This window comes from Fomitopsis serialis, assembly GCF_022376445.1.
Source record: "Fomitopsis serialis strain Sig1Antser10 chromosome Unknown B0H18scaffold_65, whole genome shotgun sequence".
Taxonomy (NCBI): domain Eukaryota; kingdom Fungi; phylum Basidiomycota; class Agaricomycetes; order Polyporales; family Fomitopsidaceae; genus Fomitopsis; species Fomitopsis serialis.
In genome coordinates this window covers 110884-128233 of record NW_025955025.1, presented here as the reverse complement: position 1 = coordinate 128233, position 17350 = coordinate 110884, and the positions used below count along the sequence as shown (strand labels likewise).

At 51.4% G+C, this 17350-nt stretch overlaps 4 protein-coding genes across 4 annotated transcripts; 3 read left to right on the top strand and 1 right to left on the bottom strand.

The window, feature by feature from the left end:
• The first annotated feature begins 45 nt into the window (after positions 1-45).
• B0H18DRAFT_1106142 (uncharacterized protein) lies at positions 46-4865 on the top strand. Its single transcript, XM_048032675.1, has 7 exons — positions 46-218; positions 285-662; positions 719-1315; positions 1339-2433; positions 2544-3668; positions 3731-4408; positions 4463-4865. The coding sequence occupies exons 2-7, from the start codon at positions 312-314 to the stop codon at positions 4505-4507; spliced, it is 3891 nt and encodes a 1296-aa protein (XP_047890439.1). The 5' UTR covers positions 46-218; positions 285-311; the 3' UTR covers positions 4508-4865.
• A 1089-nt stretch (positions 4866-5954) lies between these two features.
• Positions 5955-6443, bottom strand: B0H18DRAFT_819308 (uncharacterized protein; the record flags this gene model as incomplete). The annotated part of the gene is made up of 2 exons (XM_048039284.1): positions 5955-6077; positions 6135-6443. Coding segments are annotated over 2 exons (432 nt in total), but the record flags the coding sequence as incomplete, so codon positions are not given.
• A 285-nt stretch (positions 6444-6728) lies between these two features.
• On the top strand, positions 6729-8680 carry B0H18DRAFT_1086304 (AIR carboxylase-domain-containing protein; the record flags this gene model as incomplete). The annotated part of the gene is made up of 5 exons (XM_048032020.1): positions 6729-6753; positions 6872-7332; positions 7358-7637; positions 7756-8429; positions 8489-8680. 5 exons carry the CDS (start codon positions 6729-6731, stop codon positions 8678-8680), a joined length of 1632 nt encoding a protein of 543 aa, XP_047890437.1.
• Positions 8681-15310: 6630 nt separating this feature from the next.
• On the top strand, positions 15311-17347 carry B0H18DRAFT_956903 (uncharacterized protein; the record flags this gene model as incomplete). The annotated part of the gene is made up of 13 exons (XM_048042514.1): positions 15311-15324; positions 15348-15367; positions 15511-15641; positions 15829-15840; positions 16002-16013; positions 16175-16186; positions 16347-16358; positions 16520-16531; positions 16693-16704; positions 16866-16877; positions 17039-17050; positions 17212-17223; positions 17249-17347. The coding sequence occupies 13 exons, from the start codon at positions 15311-15313 to the stop codon at positions 17345-17347; spliced, it is 372 nt and encodes a 123-aa protein (XP_047890436.1).
• Positions 17348-17350: the final 3 nt, after the last annotated feature.

The window sequence follows — 17350 nt, the reverse complement described above, 5'->3', positions numbered from 1 at the left end:
AGAGTCTGTAGTCGACTGAGACGCGCTCGGACAGCCTGCTCCCTGCTCTCGACAGCGTCCACGACCTCTTGCCGCTGCTGGATGTGGTCTGCTCGCTCGCCGACGCTCGTTACCTCGCTCTAGTCGCCCGCTCGCTTCCCTCTGTTCGCATCCTTGGCGGTGCCATCACTTCGTTTCTCGACGCCTGCTAGCAGCACGTCGCACACCAGACCCTCCTTGTGCGCCCCAGTTTCATCACCATGCAGAGACCTGCCCGCCAAGACACCTTTGACCTCCGCGATCAGATCCTAGCCGACGACCACAATAGCCAAATGGTAGACCACGCCTACCCCTCCGACGAGGAGCACTCTGTCCTCGAGGACGACTCCGACACCGACGGCGACTTCATGGTCGACGACGACGATGACGGCTCCTCGTCCCTCTCCATCCCCAACGAGTCCATTGACTTCGACCTCGTCTATGCCCTGCACTCCTTCGCCGCCACCGTCGAGGGCCAGGCCAACGTCGTCAAGGGCGACAGCCTCTTCCTCATGGACGACAGCAACAGCTACTGGTGGCTCGTCCGGGTCCTCAAGACCCAGGAGGTCGGCTACATACCTGCAGAAAACATCGAAACGCCCTTCGAGAGGCTCGCGCGCCTCAACAAGCACCGCAATGTGGATGTGCGTCTGTACAATCACTCGTTATCCTTTCTCTTCTCATCTCTATACCCCTACAGCTGGCATCCGCAACCCATGCCGAACTCGAAGAGACTCGCGACCGCCTTCTCGAGAACGTCTCTCGGGGAGCTGCCTCGCCATCACCCACCCCTGCCGGTGCCCGCAGCTCGCGCCATGCCAGAGGCGTTGCCTTCACAGCCGCCTTCTCCGTCCACCGTTATCCCCCGGCCGTCTGGGGCGACGAAGACGAAGACGACGAAGACGTCGAATGGGATGACGAAGGGTACGAGGACGAGGACCCCGAGTTGGCCGAGGAGCAGGAGGAACGCGAGCGCGCGTCCATGGCGGGAGGCGGTGCCGCAGGAAGTATGCCGCCCATGGAGCCAGACGACGGCATGAGCTGGGAGGACGGCGCCGTCGAGCAGATGCAAGCCAAGGAGCGGGAGGCCGCCACCACCGTCGCCGCCGCCGCAGCGGAAACCGAACGCCTGCGCCAGCAGAAGCAACAGGAGCAAGAGCTCCGCGAACAACAACAGCGCGAGCAGCAGACTCAGTCGCTGCGCAAGCAGCCGTCTCGCGAGCAAATGCAGGTGCAAGTCGGCGGCGTGGAGGTCATACCGAACTCGCCCACGAAAGCCACAATGGACCCTGCGCACGTCACGGAGACGCGTAAAATTAGCATGACCCCGCCTGTGGCGCGGTCGACGATGCCAGACCTGGCGCCGCAGCAGCCAGGACGAACGCAAGCGTGACGCGAGGAAGAAGAAGAAGCTGCGCGCAAGAAGGCGAACACCCTGGCTGCCGAGCGTGCCAAAGCAGGGCTTGGGTCCACGGCAACCGCGCGCCCTGGCAACGGCGGAGGGAAGTTGCGCAAGGAACGCGACTCGACCGACGACGAGAGCGGAGGGAGAAGGACAAGAAAAGAAGAGCGGAGGTATGTTCGGAGGGATTTCAACCGCAAGAAGGACAAGGACAAGGACAAAGGGAGGGACAGAGGAGTGGACAGCAGCAGCGTCACAAGCGGAGGCAGCGACAGAGACCTCAGTCGCGAGTCAGAGGAATCGGGCAAGTCACTCAAGGATACCACTGCGACCCCGAGCCATCTTCGCCCGTCACGGCGATGGCAAGGCAGCAACAACAGCAGGGTGGCTACAGGGCCTCCCCTGTCGGCCAACCAGCCCAGCTTCCCCCGCAGCAGGGCCCACAGGGCCCGCAGACTCCGCCCCAGGTCATGGCGAGCATCTCCCAGCACGCTTCTCAGCTACGGCAGCGCGATCAACAGCAACAAGCACTATACCAGCAGTATCTCAACCGCTCACCGTCCACGCCTCCCGAGGCCCAACCTTCGTACGGCTTACAGTCCGCGTCTGCGGTGCTTCAGGGCTCGGCGTCCTTCGTGTCCTCCTCTACTAGCTCTGCCTCCGGCCTCACCGTGAGTGCATCCCGCCCACGCCCCGGATCTTTGGTTCTCTCTCCCAGCGGTATGGGCGGCATGGACAATCTGCTCCCTGATCTCAGTGTCGTCCGCGTATTTGCCGGCAGTCACCTGCAGACGGAGGCTACCTTCAAGACGGTCCTACTCAACGCTTCGACGACCGCACAGGACCTCGTGCGCCAGGCCATCCAGCGTTTCCGGTTGCCGGCGGGCGAAGACGAGAAGGACTACTACCTCACCATCAAGCAAGTCGAAGGCTCTTCAGCCGACTTGCGCCCGCATGAGAAGCCTCTCGGCGTCTTTGAGTCGCTCGTTGAGGCGGCCCTGGAGCTCCCCAAGGTAAAGCGGAGCAGTGTCGGCAGTATCAGTTCGGTTGCCAGCAATCTGTCGATGCACCCCGCGATCAAGAAGTTGTCCATGAATGACTTCACGGACGATTCGGCGTCAAGTTCTATCTCAACCGCCGTGGAGGCGACCACGACCAGAGCATGGATGGGGAGGGCGACGAGACGTTGCTTGCGGAGAGCCTTCAGGGAGAAGACATCGAATCGCCCAGATCCAAGCCACAGTACCTCACGGTCACCCCAACCAGTCCGACGAATACGGTCACCGCGGAACGGTTCAGCTCACCGTCTTACAGGTTCCCCTTACAGCTCGTCATATTTCCGGACGATCTCCCTGAAGACATGGTGTTCGACCCGCAAACCGAAGCCATCGTTTTCAAGAATACGCTACGCGATCGTCCTCAGGTAACGCCGTCACCCGGAGTGCCCCAGAACATGCGCAAAAAAGTGTTCGTATTCCCAAGGAATGTCACTGTGGCCGAAGTCATCGAACTTGGGCTGGAGCGATTTGGTATATTGGAAGGCGTCGTCGACGGTGGTGACGAGATAGAGGACAAGCTCACGAGACGCAGGAGTTCGTCACGCGTCCGTTATGGGCTGGCGGTCGACGTGGGTGGCAAAGGCAAGTATTCATGTCCTGGTGTAGAGCGACATCGCTTAGTAGACACTGCAGAACGCGAGTTGCCCCCGTCGAGCAAGGTCATAGACGCCTTCCCACGTCCTCCGACTTATCGTGCCATGCAATTCGCTAACAGCAAGCGTCGCTCCGTGGATTCTGCTCAGCTCCTGGGAAGCCCCGAGGACGTCTCGCCGGATGATCCTGTCTTCATCTTGCGCCGTGCGATAGCATATCGTGTAACGTCTCGCCATAGAATGTCGGCACCTCTGGACGAGATCGCTCTCCAGCATATGCAGCGAAACTCTGCAGCTAGCTCGAGCGCAGGTTCTGATTCTACGGTTGGCCCGACTGATGACGCCAAGTCACAGACCTCGCAAACGTCGAAGCAGGCGATCATTGCAGCGCAGCGCGCCGCAACTCGTGCTAGTCAACGCGCAGTACTGTCAACCCAAGCTAACGAGGCGCAGGGATTGGACGTCGCACTTCCAGGCGGTGCTATCGTTCGCAGTTTGCGAGGCGAGGTTGATAACAGGATGCGCTACTCCTACGTCGAGCCTGACGGCGAGACGTACGACATCAGCAACATCGTTGAGGAGGAATGGAGAGGCGAGGTGGGCCCCTCAACGAGAACTGATACTACTGCAGATGACCTGTTGCATGGCGTTCTCGCCAGAGGGAAAGATGGGCTCGGGGCAAAATAGATCGTGTCTTAAGCAAGATCAAGCACGAGAAGGACGCCGCCCGTGTGGCCATGTCGCGATCGGGCTCGGACGCGCTTGTGGATTCTCTCGGTGCCGCAGCTTCTCATTCGCCGTCTCTGTACTCCACAGCAGACGAGAGGTCGTCTTCGCGGTCGGCCACGGCCACACCAACTACGAGTGGCAGAGCTTCTTCAAGTGCTGTGGCTCAGCGCGTACCGTCATCCTTGTCTCGCATCTCGAGCTACCGAACGGCCAGTCCTGGCGAATCTTCGGACAGCCATGGCAAGAGGAGTGTCACTCCCAACGCAAATCAGCGACGCGCTCTGCCCCACGAACGACAAGGTTCTGCTTTCTCGGAATCTGCCTATCGCACGGCAGCCACTACCTCCCCTTCTGTGACCTCTGCCGGGCGATATCAGACACCTATACCCACTCCCCGCCTCGTGCTGCCCAAGGACGACTTCGGGCTCGCACAGATGATGGCGATCATTGAGCTCAGAGCATCTCAGCAGAAGAAAGTGCCAGAGTCAATACCGCAGGATCGGGTTGATGAACTTTTGTTCGGCAAGCCTCACGATGCGAACGTGCTACATAAAGATATTCGCGATATCTACTCCAGTACCTTCAAGCAACTCGAAGAGATGGATCAGGTAAGCGACGGCATATCTCTACGGAAACGGTAGTATGTTGACTTCACTTCATAGACTCTCGAGCAACTACTCCATCTCGCCATACCTACTCACAGATAGCTGCTAAACACGTCATGTTCGCTCCTCTACCACTCTCTTTGTTAATATTCTGCCCAGTCGTCGCTTGTTTTGACATTGTTTCGTCCTCACGTTAGGTTGTACACTCGCATATCATATTCGTTGCATCCCTGTTTGATGAGACAGCGATACTCGAACGTCCTTCGGTCACTTAGTGCGACCCTTGCCGGCTAATATGGTCTGCAACGGAGACCACCGCGCCAGACGTTTCCCCTGTATTCTCTCTCACTGAACGTGGCTGTGACGCGGCCTTCCCTCAGCACGTCCCCATGGCTGCAACTGCATCATACAGTATAACCTTTCTGCGTCGCATTGATCGAGCCTCAACCATCATGCATCAAGTACAAGTACTTGGCCGCATTGGATGACAACTTTGACACCGCCGTTGAACGTCCGATAGTCTTCCACCTCAAACAGGATGTTAAAAAATTGATCCGTGAAAATCCACTGAATGCGCATCTACCCAGACGACAACGTTCAGTTTGACATTCGCTCGGTGTGCAAATGTTATTGCGACAATCTCGAAGACGTACATGCCTAACGTGAACTTCCCATTGCCACTGTTGCGTCGTCTGCGGAATTCCACGTTAAACGTGCGGAATTGAATGAATCCGACCAGGCATGCATGCAGCATGCACGCGTTGTCGGCCCTCGCTGTTATATGGACAGTTCGACATGGAAGAACTAGTCGCAGTGCTCCGTGCGTCCTTTACCTCTAAGTATCGCCGCCCTTATGGCACAGCAAGCCTGATTACAGATATTGAACCAGGCCCTCACTCGCCGCCTTACATATGTGAAGTCAACGAGTCCGCTAGGCACATTTTTTCGTCTACAAGCATGGCTGATCGACCACAGACTGAGAAGCGTAGTCCGACGAACGTCCTTCGTATGGTCCAGTACTCCACAAAGAAGTCAATAAATGTCGTGTTCGTACATGCGCAACTTTACCATTTGACTAATGAAGCCATGAGGATGGCGTCACGAATCACTCTCGCTGTAAGTATAACACACGAGATACATCCAATCCCCCTTGGCTCGACTCTACCGTATAACATACATGAGCATGAAGAGACTACGGCAAGGCAAAAAGAATGCGCCAGGACGAGAGTCCCACTCAAAAGATACATCTCTTGACTACCTGCTCAAGCGCACCTGCTTCTACACGCCGGATTCGTCGACGAAGAGGGATGAAATTCGTGCAGCGGCGAGACAGCGCCTTTACGGCGATGCTAGCGTGGCAACGCCTTGAGGAAAGAGCCCCATCAGGTGGCCATCCTCAACTGAAGTGCTCATCCTCGAGGCTGGGAGTTGTTAACGGCTCGCGCGGAGGAAGTCGTCCAAACTGTATGACCGCGACAACCTTCAGATAGGTTCGATATCATGCGGTACGACAGTATGCTCACCGTGAGGCTAATGTTCATGGGTCGCGCATCGCGACATCCGTCTCGTCGATGCCCCCGTTATCGGCACCATGCGAGGATGAGAAGACGTCCGCTCCAGCAGCCAAAGAGTCAATAAGGAGCGCAAGGCGAGGTATCGACAGATTGGCCTCCTAGAGGGCGGTCACCGACCAAGACATGTCGAGAGACGGAGAGCGGGCGCACCTTACGAATCTCCCCAGATCGTCGCTGAAGGCATCGACAACGGAAGCCATCCAAAACTTCCTGAAGCGTTGCCTGAGGTGGTCTTGATCTTCGGTGTCTCCAAGAAACGACGGTACGGGAGTGGGACGGGGTTCAGGCGTGGCGAGCGGCGAGCGGGCGGTGGAGAGGGCGCACGGGGTGTTCTGCTGGGCGCGACGGGGAGACTCGTCCTCCGAGGACGACTGGGACTCCGTGTCTGAGGACTCGGAGGACTGCGCCGCGTCGGGTGAGGCTGCTGCGACCGGGCTCGGAGGACGAGCAGCAGCGGGGGCGTCGCTGTCCGAGGACGACGAGTCCGCGTCCGAAGACGAGCTGGAGGCGGCGCGTCGCTTGCGCTTCCGGGTGCGCCTCCTCGTGGGCGGTGGTCTCGCTGGCGCGGCCATGGTCGTGCTCGTCGTGCAGTGTGCCGTCGCCGTCGTGCGGTGCGTCGTGCTCGCTGTGGACGCTGCACGTGAGAGACGAAAACAAGTTGCACGGGCGCCTAGTCGATCTTTGGGACGTCCTCGCCTCCGTCGCCGTCGTCTTCAAGTTCGTCGTGCGAGCGTTCCCTGCAGACAGCGATGAACAAGGTCGTCGGAATCCTAGGTGCGGTGCGTCGCGTGTCCTCCACGTCCCGCCCTCTGCAGCCGCACTCACACACCCGCCAGTCTCTCCATCGCCTCTGTCGGACGGTGGTGCTCATCCGCCCGTCCTCACCCACCAGGCGGCGGCCAGCTCGGGCGCATGCTTGCCCAGGCCGCCTCGCTGCTCAACATCGACGTCGTATCCTCGACGTCGGTGACCACGCCCCGGCAAAGCAGGTTGTCTCCCTCGGTCTGCGACCTCGCCCACATTGACGGCTCGTTCACCGACCCTGCCAAAATACGCGAGCTGGCCGCCAAGGTCGATGTACTCACCGTCGAGATCGAGCACGTCGACGTCGACGTGCTGCAGTCCGTACAGGGAGCCGTGCCCCTCGGAGTGCACCCCAGCCCCTCTACCATCCGAGTCATCCAAGACAAACTCGTCCAGAAGGAACACCTCGTGGCCTCCGGTTGCCCAGTCTCGCAGTTCCTGCAGGTCGAATCCACCGTGGCATCCGTCACCTCGGCCTCCGAGACGTTGGGCTTGCCCTTGATGCTGAAGAGCCGAACGCTTGCCTACGACGGTAGGGGCAACTACGTGGTGCGCGATTGACCCAGATCCCGAGGCCATCGCCGCGTTGGGGGGGAGACCGCTCTACGCCGAGAAGTGGGTGCCCTTCGTGAAAGAGATCGCGGTCATGGTGGTCAGATCCGCCACTGGCGAAATCGCTTCGTATCCGGTCGTGGAGACCGTCCACAGGGACAACATCTGCCATTTGGTGTTCGCACCTCTGCGGAGTAGTGACGGTACGCTTTCCGGTCGTGCTCGCGACGTCGCAGAAGCATCGGTGAAGACGTTGGAGGGAGCTGGTGTGTTCGGCGTGGAGATGTTCCTGGTGGAGGATGGTGCGTCGATCGTGCAGTGTGTCGGACGGATGTTGATTGGTGTGCAGGCTCGGTCGTCGTCAACGAAATTGCTCCGCGGCCGCACAACTCGGGACACTACACCATCGAAGCGTGTGAGACGTCCCAATACGAAACCATCTCCGCGCGATCCTCTCGCTTCCTCTAGGATCTACCGCTCTGAAGGTGCCGTCTGCGGCCATGCTGAACCTGCTCGGGGCTTCCGGCGACGTGACCGAGATCAGTGCCGTCGTCGAGCATGCGCTCAAGGTGCCTGGCGCCGCGGCGCATCTGTATGGCAAGTCTGAGTGCCGGAAGGGCCGCAAGATGGGCCACATCACCGTTGTCGCACCCTCCGACGCTGAACGGAGCCGTCGACTGCGTCCCTTGTTGGAACGGCTCCCTTCTCCGAGCAGCGCTGCAGAGCTCGCGCTGCACGCTCCCCTCGCACCTGAACCTGGCTCTGGGTTTTCGCACCGCCAGCCGCTCGTAGGCATCATCATGGGCTCGGATTCGGACCTGCCCGTGATGGTTCCGTCTGCGCGTATTCTCGATCGCTTCGGGATCCCTTACGAGCTCACGATTGTGTCTGCTCACCGCACGCCGGATCGGATGACTATGTATGCACGATCCGCTGTATCAAGGGGTCTCCGAGTGATCATAGCTGGGGCGGGAGGAGCTGCGCACTTGCCAGGTATGGTTGCTGCGATGACGAGTCTCCCGGTTGTCGGTGTTCCTGTGAAGGGCAGCACCCTGGATGGTGTTGACTCCTTGCATAGCATTGTGCAGATGCCGGTATGTTCGTGCATTGTTGTTTCAGTGGGTATGGCATCTGATTGGCACACTGACTCCAGAGAGGTGTGCCTGTGGCAACAGTAGCCATCAACAACAGCATGAATGCTGGCTTGCTGGCTGTCAGGATACTAGCCAGTGGCATGCCAGATCTTGTCCATAAGATGGATGACTATCTAACAGAGCAAGCATGTGAAGTACAAGAGAAGGTGCAGAAGCTTGAGGTGACTGGGTGGGAAAGATATGTCAGTTGATGTATGGTAGATTTGGGAATGATATTTTCTGCCAGTCTCAACCAAGTCTCAACTGCCATTTGTGCATTTGGTCAAAACTTGTGTTCAGTGGCAACATGTGATATTACTACATAGCTGCTCATGTGACTGCATATGTTCACTTGATGACTTGGCCCACCTGTAAGCCTCCCACAATTATATCGTAGCAGCGCAAGCACCGATCCCCAACTCCTGCATGGCACACAGCTGCTCAGCATGTCACAGCGGAACCATAGGATATATTATGTATCATGATATAGTACCATCGGAATGGTATTGAGACTCAAGTGGAAGCCCTCACGCCCGCGGCGGCTTCGCCGCCTGGGCGTCTCGGGCTTCCATGAGTGTGATTCACACCACTGACTTACTTACTGCGATACATAATTGGGAGGAGTCACTCAATGGTTGAAGTTCCAGGTGTCCAGACACAGCCACACACACGGAAGGATCCAACTGCCTTGAGAGGCCTCGAGCTCTCTCGAGCTGCCTGGTAAGGACACTCGAGCATTGGCGTTTATGGGAATTATAAGTCACGTGTTTCCCACGGAGGGAGCGGCATCGCCGGCTGCGAACAACTTATGGTGGACAAAGCCCTCCTCTCTCCCTCTGGTCGGAGTCGGTGATTGTGCTCCCAAGCACCAGCACTTAAAAGAGACAGCATTTGCCTAAGTGTATGCCATTCAATTATCTGTCATTTTTGTGGTCAGGTACAGCAGACCAAATCAAATCTGGGGTGCAATGCAAATAAAGAGCATCTTGTGCTCACATGAATGTGTTGGGTCATCTGGCATAGTGGCTAATGCATTGCTAGTGTCGTGATATGAACATGTAGGCTATGTATTTTGCCTAATTCTTGCTCATTTTCTTGCCTAATATGCAGTACAGTAGGATGCCTATGGTGTTGGACACATAGCCACTGCTACTTATTACCAGCAGTGATAGGACCTTCAAAATACTCACTGGATTTTTAGATCTGTGTTGGTAGAATGAGTGTAGGAGTGTATACTGTTCTAATTGTCCTTTGATACAAGCACAGAGCAGACAAAGTCAATGATGGAGAAAATCACAAATGCCTATTAGCTTTGAGAAGATGCAGATTGGGTCACATAAACACTGATATAACCCATGTATTCATGAGCAGAAGCATCAGCAACTCTTGATGTCTCACAATAGCACTACAAGAATGGGAAACAGTACATATATAGTGCATGTATGCTGGTTAATGATTCACCATATGCCAGTTGCTTGAACTGATGCAACCATGCCCTCTGAACATTACATCATTTATCCAGTATTTATTAGGCCCACAAAGAGTTGCCCAGTGTGAGATTGCCTGCCATATTGTAGTAATGTGTGATAGCTCCTGCTTCACAGACCCTCTCATAATTTCCCTAGTCTTCATAGTTCCGTAGGTATGGAACAATGCCTGAACATGTGCAGGATATTCATTCTGAGGCCACATAACCTCCTTGTAGGCTGAGGAAAAGACCATAACATGCTATGTAATCATGCCAGGCTAAGGGATGAGGAGAATGATGTGGATAAGCATTTCAGTATAGTGTATCTAGAAGGTTGCAGCTACACATGGTGCATGTGACTTACTGTTTTTCCACAACCTGAGCCACAATTCACAAAGAGGTATCATGAGTGTACCAGGCTCAGATCTGTAGGGAGGTATATGACCTACTCAGTTCAAAGGATACAATAAATTTTGAGCATTGCCATTATTGAGTTAATTATCACTCCCTATAAAATTTGATACAAAAGCCTGCCAGTTTGGAAGTAGTAATATTATTCAGTGTTTTGAGACAGTACATAATATTCCAGACATTATGAAACAGGACAGCTTAGCTACAGCTGGGCAAGAACAATTGTGCAACCACACATGTCATTGGGTAAAGGCTGCCTGGCAAGGATCAACAAGATTTTCTGGCAAAGAAGTATGCACACTGTGGATTCTCTAAGATACTTAAGATTCAGAATCCAGTGCCCTTGCAATATCACTGTAAGTATGATGGACTGAGCCACACAAATATAAGCTTCTCTGTTCCTACTATGATACTCCTTGTGCAAGGTCAATGTTATTGTCACAGCTTGACAACAGTTTGGTCTGATAAAGCACAGAATTTAGTGTTATAGACTGGTATATATCAATGCATTTGATAAGTGAGATTTGAGCAATGATTTCATGAGCCAGAAGACAAAATACACAGACAGTACAACTGAGATTGTATTGCCATACATAGCCCACTCCCCAGCAAGTTTTGAGGCAGAAAAAGGGGCACAACAATTGGCCTTTGTGGTTGTGTTTGTGGTCTTGGCATGGACCTCAGTAAGTGTACTGGGAGGAGAAGGCTTGTCTGTAGCCTGGTGGTAGTATAGCAGTGGCAGCCTGAGGTGGTGCAGGGGCTGAGGATTACCTAACACTCAGAATTAACTCAAGCAGGCAGTGCTAAGAATGATGGATCATTTGAATTAGTGGGGCTAGGACTTAGAGGAAATCACTGAGTGGTGACACATTGCATGAGGAGGGTGAAGGATGACTTGTCCAGAGTTGTTAGAGACTGGTGTCAGGTTACTTAATGGCACTTATTTCAGAATACTATTGTACTATTCCAATACTTTTGGTTAAGAATTTCGGAGTTGAGAATGAAGTCCTTATACAGAGGTTTAGTATACGAAGGTAAGAAAGTTACTCTCTAGTCTAAGTTCAACTCTACCACTTACTCAAGATTGAACTAAGTCACTACCTTACTAGTAGTGTGAAGCTATACTAAGTAAGGAAACAGTTACTAGAATGTTCAGCCCCAAGGCAATGAATGTACTATAGCAACAATAAGTACAAGTACCTACTGTGCTGAGCACAAGTTTGAGTGGTGTACAAGTCAAGTTTAGCAGTGAGAGAGAAATAGATTTCTGGAGCAGAGACAGTGTCTTTATATACAGAGGGATCCTTGGTAAACTACTTGACTTGTAATATACACATACTACAAGGCTATACACATTGCATAGCATTCCTCCTTCAAACCTCATGCCCAAGGGTCTGCCCGAGGTTACAGCTCTGCCTCACTCAGAGTAGCTTCAGTCATTGCCACTTCTAGGACTTAGCTTATGTAACCTCAGCCTTGGTTTGGTATTTCCACAGCCTATTTTCCCAGAAATGGTCATTGAGCCACATTCACATGATGCCAAACAATAGCATTTCTGAGCTCAATATTGTCTTCAGAATAGACTGGTCAGTATCAAGGCATATATAAAGCAACAATACTTCAGTTATATCCATGACAGGAGTCACAGTCCAGCTGCAGACAAGACCATTGTAAGCTCTATGACATCATATGATAGAGAGTACTTGGGGTGATTTTACCATTTTTGGAGGCTCAGTGCCACTAAAGAGCCTGGCTTCAATATAAACACAGCCCAGAACCAGAAAATCTCTCAATTAGTATGAGAATAGAATATTAAGTGTTTAGGTAGTCACCATGTGCATGGACCAAGAAGGGAATCCATTCTTATGACTAGCTAATCATTAGTTGAGCTCCAATTTCTAGACTCTGCAGACAATGTGACTTGCACCAACACACACACACACACACACACACACACAGATACATACACACACATGCAAACAAAACACTGTGGCTGATGTGGCCAACTCCCTGCTTGGGCTGTCTAGGCTTGAAGCCTGATTTGGAAAGTGGTGAACATGTCATGTGACCTAGCCAGCAGCACCAGGGCTTCAATGACATCAATCAATTGATGTCACAGTGATGTAATTGTGGCAGTGCAAGCTCCTGGTATGGATCTGTTTCTTATTTGGTTGATTTCCGAGTTAATACCAACATTACCGAGATACTAATGAGTGATAGTAGCAGTTTTTATTGATAGTAACAAAGAGTGAATAACTGGGAAATATTAGGAAAATGGTTTGCCTCCAGCTCAACTAGAACTCAAGGAAAGGGGGAGCACTAGTGGTGATTACAGATCACAATGGCAACAATCAAATTGGGACTTTCCACCCAGTGCTTATGTACAAGTACACAGAACCAGCCCTTGATCAGAGAGAACCTCTGATCTCGGTAAAGATGTCCTTCAATAGAGTGTTTCTATTGGATTGTTTACTGCACTTTTCCGAGTCAAAGCAGATTAAGAGTGGAGGATGATACCCGCATACAGAGAATAGTATACCAGTAAGCAATTCCGAAAGAAGGCCTTTCCGTAATCAAAGTGTCACACAAGAGATACAACAGGAGACTGTCAAGCCTACTCAGATCCTTTGTACAGCTCAATGAACCATTATCAATTATTGGACTCTTACTAGTAGCACAAAGCAATACTATAAAGGGTCCATTACTTAATTGAAGCTCAGCGCATAGCTATGACTCAGTCAATAGTAACAGGCTAATGTACAGTGCGAAGCACTGTACCACTGCGGTAAGTGCAGTGTGTCAATGTATTCCGAGTTTAGCCTAAGAAAAGTACTAGAAACTCGGTAATAGTCCAATCAGTAGATACATAACTAGGTGCTACAAAGCACACAAAAATCGGCAAAGAAGATTACTTAGCCTCGGTAAGGATGCATTGTAAGGACTACAATAAAGTCTGTTCAAAGGCAATGAATGATCAGTAACAATTCCTACTTACTGCTGCTTATCCCATTCAAAGATTGCTTCTGACCAGTTTCTAGTAACAAGGCTTAACAAAGCCTTATCCCTGACAGCTCCATCCCCAACTCTTGGGTGCAATAAGGCAGCCAGTGTCATGCTTGGACATGGCCTACCTTCCATATCTACAATTTATGAAGCACCACAAATTGCTGGATTTGGACTATATGGGGCAATCCCCCCTTGGATATCAGCATGTCAGTCACTTTGCACACATGCACCAAAAAAAGCACTGTGTTTAGCCAGTCACATGACCCATGCCACACAAGACCACCCACATTTGCCAGTCATGTGGCTGGTCATCATGTGAGACCCCTTGGCCTGTGGTCATGTGACTCTGAAAAAGCAGTCCAAAATGTGCAGAATATTCGTTGGGACTCAAGAAAATACACTCAAAATCCCCAATAAATTGGAGGACCTTGGGACATCCAGAAAAACACATGGAAAGGTCTCATATGACTCAATCAAAAGGCACTACAAGGCTTGAAATACATTTTTAGGTGAGTGTTACCGGTACTAGTTACCCTGCAATGTCCTGTGACATTGTGCAGTGAGCAGCTGAATGGATGCCCAGTGCCCTGTGACTTGCCAGTGTGTTCTAATGAGTCATGCCCCAGTAACCCAATTCCAGGTTACAAGCCACAGCAACACTTGGTACACACTGCCAACCAGTGTGTGAGAACAACTTGAAGCAGAATAACAGCAAACAGGTGCGAGTGTCCCGGGTGCAGACAATGCCCAAAGGGAAATCACGTGAGGTATGTTACATTGGAAGACTTCCTATATATACTCTGATCCCCCTTATCTTCATCCAGGAACTAATCTTGGCTGAGCTTACGAGCTCATGCCTAACATGTTCCAACACAGCGCACACAGTGAGGTGTAGGGAGGCAAGGAACTGGGCAGACAGGTGAAATAAGACTGCCAGTGCGCTCAGAAACATCATGGGAATCCATCAAACCTTATATGACACCCACCGCACTGCCAGGACACAGGTCTTGCTGCACACCCACTGTGGTGCGCACCCCAGCAGCAGAGACACAGCCACAGAGAGACAAAGACTTGGTGGATGGGCATGAAATGACCACCGGCGTGCTCAGAACGAGCGTGGGAACCCATCAAACCTTATTTCAAAAAGAAAAAAAAAATAGTCAGCAGTACCGACCCCCCTCCGTTCCCAAACCCTATGGCACTATGATTCCAATCCTGATCCCCATGTCGCGAACAATCTCATCAAATTCTCCATAATTGGAAACCCCAGTATAAATATTTCCAGATTATTTAACCAGTAAGTTAAGCCACAATGAATAGATTGACCACAAAATGCATAAAGAATCAAAGGATATTCTGCACAGCCAGGAATAGTGCCCATCCCGATATGCTTAGATATCTCAGAAATTCCGTCTAATATGTCATATGTATGGTACAAAGTATGGGGGCACTGCTAGTGGTATTTAGGACTGTGTTTGAGTAGAAGTAGTATGTGTGGGCCAGTTTTAATCAAAGAATATTCATATTTGGCTCTACAGCTTGAAGAACCCCACATCCCCATACTCTCACATAGCTCAGAAATTCCGTCTAATATGTCATATGTATGGTACAAAGTATGGGGGCACTGCTAGTGGTATTTAGGACTGTGTTTGAGTAGAAGTAGTATGTGTGGGCCAGTTTTAATCAAAGAATATTCATATTTGGCTCTACAGCTTGAAGAACCCCACATCCCCATACTCTCACATAGCTCAGAAATTCCGTCTAATATGTCATATGTATGGTACAAAGTATGGGGACACTGCTAGTGGTATTTAAGACTGTGTTTGAGTAGAAGTAGTATGTGTGGGCCAGTTTTAATTGAAGAGTATCCATGTTGGTGTACAATGTTGCTGTGTATTTCAGCTTGTCATGCAGGAGCATAAAATTGTGGTTTGGTAGAGATAAATTACAGTGACCAATGTCATTATATCAGTGAGTATAGAACATCAATACAGTTACATTGTTGGATCAGAAAGTGTGTGAGCCAGCAGGCTGGCCAATATATGTGCAGCTATACGGATCATGCAGCCTTGTTTGGTGCAAGGGCTGAAGTGTACATGAAATGCTGAGTGATACAAACTGCCATTCATGTCAATAATCCCCACAAGTGTGTTGCAGGAACACCCTGTTGGCGAGCGCGCCCGGAACGTGACCCTCGCATGAACGAGGCTTTAGTGTGCCTGCCTGAGCGGGCCCGGTTAGGGGGACCCCCCGAGCGCGCGAGGGAGGGGAGGGCACGGGAATGGCAGGTCCTCTTCATGCACATGGGGAAATCGACATTGAGCTGTGAGTGACAAGTAACTCAACAATTATGCAACATGGCTGCACAGGACTATAAAGTGGTCGGGGCTATGTCTGAGCGGGCTCATGAGTTGATGGTCTCACAGTGTCCAAAATGATGGCCTATTGTCTATGATACATGCCTAATATCCTCAGAGCACTGCACAAGTAAGTTCTTCCTACAGTTCAATAGATGTGCTCAGCCCAGGCCAGATTAAATGGAAATATATTCAAACTGCCTGTTATGGCTGGGCAAGGCCATGAGTCGATGGTCGCACAGTGTCCAAAATGATGGTCTAGTGCCTATGATACATGCCTAATATCCCCAGAGCAGTGGACAAGTAAGTTCTTCCTCCAGTTCAATAGATGTGCTCAGCCCAGCCCAGATTAAATGGAAATATATTCAAACTGCCTGTTATGGCTGAGCAAGGCCATGAGTCGATGGTCGCACAGTGTCCAAAATGATGGTCTAGTGCCTATGATACATGCCTGATATCCCCAGAGCAGTGGACAAGTAAGTTCTTCCTACAGTTCAATAGATGTGCTCAGCCCAGGCCAGATTAAATGGAAATATATTCAAACTGCCTGTTATGGCTGGGCAAGGCCATGAGTCGATGGTCTCACAGTGTCCAAAATGATGGTCTATTGTCTATAATACATGCCTAATATCCCAGAGCAGTGGACAAGTAAGTTCTTCCTACAGTTCAATAGATGTGCTCAGCCCAGGCCAGATTAAATGGAAATATATTCAAACTGCCTGTTATGGCTGGGCAAGGCCATGAGTCGATGGTCTCACAGTGTCCAAAATGATGGTCTATTGTCTATGATACATGCCTAATATCCTCAGAGCACTGCACAAGTAAGTTCTTCCTACAGTTCAATAGATGTGCTCAGCCCAGCCCAGATTAAATGGAAATATATTCAAACTGCCTGTTATGGCTGGGCAAGGCCATGAGTCGATGGTCGCACAGTGTCCAAAATGATGGTCTAGTGCCTATGATACATGCCTAATATCCCCAGAGCAGTGGACAAGTAAGTTCTTCCTCCAGTTCAATAGATGTGCTCAGCCCAGCCCAGATTAAATGGAAATATATTCAAACTGCCTGTTATGGCTGAGCAAGGCCATGAGTCGATGGTCGCACAGTGTCCAAAATGATGGTCTAGTGCCTATGATACATGCCTAATATCCCCAGAGCAGTGGACAAGTAAGTTCTTCCTACAGTTCAATAGATGTGCTCAGCCCAGCCCAGATTAAATGGAAATATATTCAAACTGCCTGTTATGGCTGAGCAAGGCCATGAGTCGATGGTCGCACAGTGTCCAAAATGATGGTCTAGTGCCTATGATACATGCCTAATATCCCCAGAGCAGTGGACAAGTAAGTTCTTCCTACAGTTCAATAGATGTGCTCAGCCCAGCCCAGATTAAATGGAAATATATTCAAACTGCCTGTTATGGCTGAGCAAGGCCATGAGTCTATGGTCTCACAGTGTCCAAAATGATGGTCTATTGTCTATGATACATGCCCAATATCCTCAGAGCACTGGACAAGTAAGTTCTTCCTCCAGTTCAATAGATGTGCTCAGCCCAGCCCAGATTAAATGGAAATATATTCAAACTGCCTGTTATGGCTGAGCAAGGCCATGAGTCGATGGTCTCACAGTGTCCAAAATGATGG

What these genes read in the sequence shown, in the direction of transcription:
- B0H18DRAFT_1106142 (XM_048032675.1), top strand. Translation starts at nt 312, where the DNA reads ATGGTAGACCACGCCTACCCCTCCGACGAGGAGCACTCTGTCCTCGAG. An exon ending in CGGCCCTGGAGCTCCCCAAG is followed by an intron (nt 2,434 to 2,543) that starts GTAAAGCGGAGC and finishes TTCGGCGTCAAG; the next exon opens with TTCTATCTCAACCGCCGTGG. An exon ending in AGGAGGAATGGAGAGGCGAG is followed by an intron (nt 3,669 to 3,730) that starts GTGGGCCCCTCA and finishes CGTTCTCGCCAG; the next exon opens with AGGGAAAGATGGGCTCGGGG.